This window comes from Aplysia californica, unplaced genomic scaffold (assembly GCF_000002075.1).
Source record: "Aplysia californica isolate F4 #8 unplaced genomic scaffold, AplCal3.0 scaffold00619, whole genome shotgun sequence".
Lineage (NCBI taxonomy): Eukaryota > Metazoa > Mollusca > Gastropoda > Aplysiida > Aplysiidae > Aplysia > Aplysia californica.
In genome coordinates, this window is record NW_004797889.1 from 395,253 (window position 1) to 396,490 (window position 1,238).

The 1,238-nt window shown below is 43.9% G+C and overlaps 1 protein-coding gene across 1 annotated transcript in view; it reads left to right on the forward strand.

Annotated features, from left to right (window-relative positions):
- Positions 1–1,238, forward strand: part of LOC101853032 (cubilin) — a gene marked incomplete at its 5' end in the record, with an annotated part of 106,878 nt that overhangs the window by 58,802 nt on the left and 46,838 nt on the right. The window contains 1 exon segment of the mRNA XM_035972231.1: positions 77–283. Within this exon segment, the coding sequence (XP_035828124.1) occupies positions 77–283 (207 nt within the window).

A 1,238-nucleotide genomic window follows, 5' to 3' on the forward strand; every position in this document is an offset into this window, starting at 1 on the left:
CACACCAAACAAAAACCACCAAAAAAAAAAATCCCAAACCGCAACAATTCCCCCCAATTTTCCCACCTCAAAACAGGCTCTGGCTGTGACTACGAGTATGTGGCCACGGAAGAGTACCAGAACTTTACCACCCCCAACTACCCTGACAACTACGAGAACGGAATGCGATGCAGCTACCGAATCCGGTCCCCTGAGGGCACAACCATCTTGATCAACATCACAGATATGATTCTGGAGGGGTCGCCCTATAGCTGCTCTTACGATTACCTCCGGTTTTACGATGGTAAGCAACTGTTGGGCTGTTCCTACGATTACGTCCGGTATTGCGATGGTAAGGAACTGTTGGGCTGTTCTTACGATTACATCCGGTTTTACGATGGTAAGCAACTGTTGGGCTGTTCTTATGATTACCTCCGGTTTTACGATGGTAAGCAACTGTTGGGCTGTTGTTACAATTACCTCTGGTTTTACGATGGTAAGGAACTGTTGGGCTGTTCTTATGATTACCTCTGGTTTTACGATGGTAAGCAACTGTTGGGCTGTTCTTACGATTACCTCCGGTTTTACGATGGTAAGCTACTGTTGGGCTGTTCTTACGATTACCTCTGGTATTACGATGGTAAGCAACTGTTGGGGTGTTCTTACGATTACCTCTGGTATTACGATGGTAAGCTACTGTTGGGCTGTTCTTACAATTACCTCTGGTTTTATTTACGATGGTAAGCTACTGTTGGGCTGTTCTTACGATTACCGCTGGTATTACAATGGTAAGCAACTGTTGGGCTGTTTATATCATTACCTTCGGTTTTACGATAGTTTTTTTTTTCAACTGTTCTTACGATTACCTCCGGTTTTACGATGGTAAAAAAAACAAAAACTGTAGGGCTGGTCTTATGATTACCTCCAGTTTTACGATGGTAATTCTCCGGTTTTACAATGGTAAGCAACTGTTGGGCTGTTCTTACGATTACCTCCGGTTTTACGATGGTAATTCCCCGGTTTTACGATGGTAAGCAACTGTTGGGCTGTTCTTACGATTACATCCGGTTTTACGATGGTAAGCCACTGTTGGGCTTTTCTTACGATTACCTCCAGTTTTACGATGGTAAGCAACTGTTGGGCTGTTCTTACGATTACCTCCGGTTTTACGATGGTAATTCTCCGGTTTTACGATGGTAAGCAACTGTTGGGCTGTTTGTCAAACACTTACTTACTTACTACCCATTATGCCATCTGGC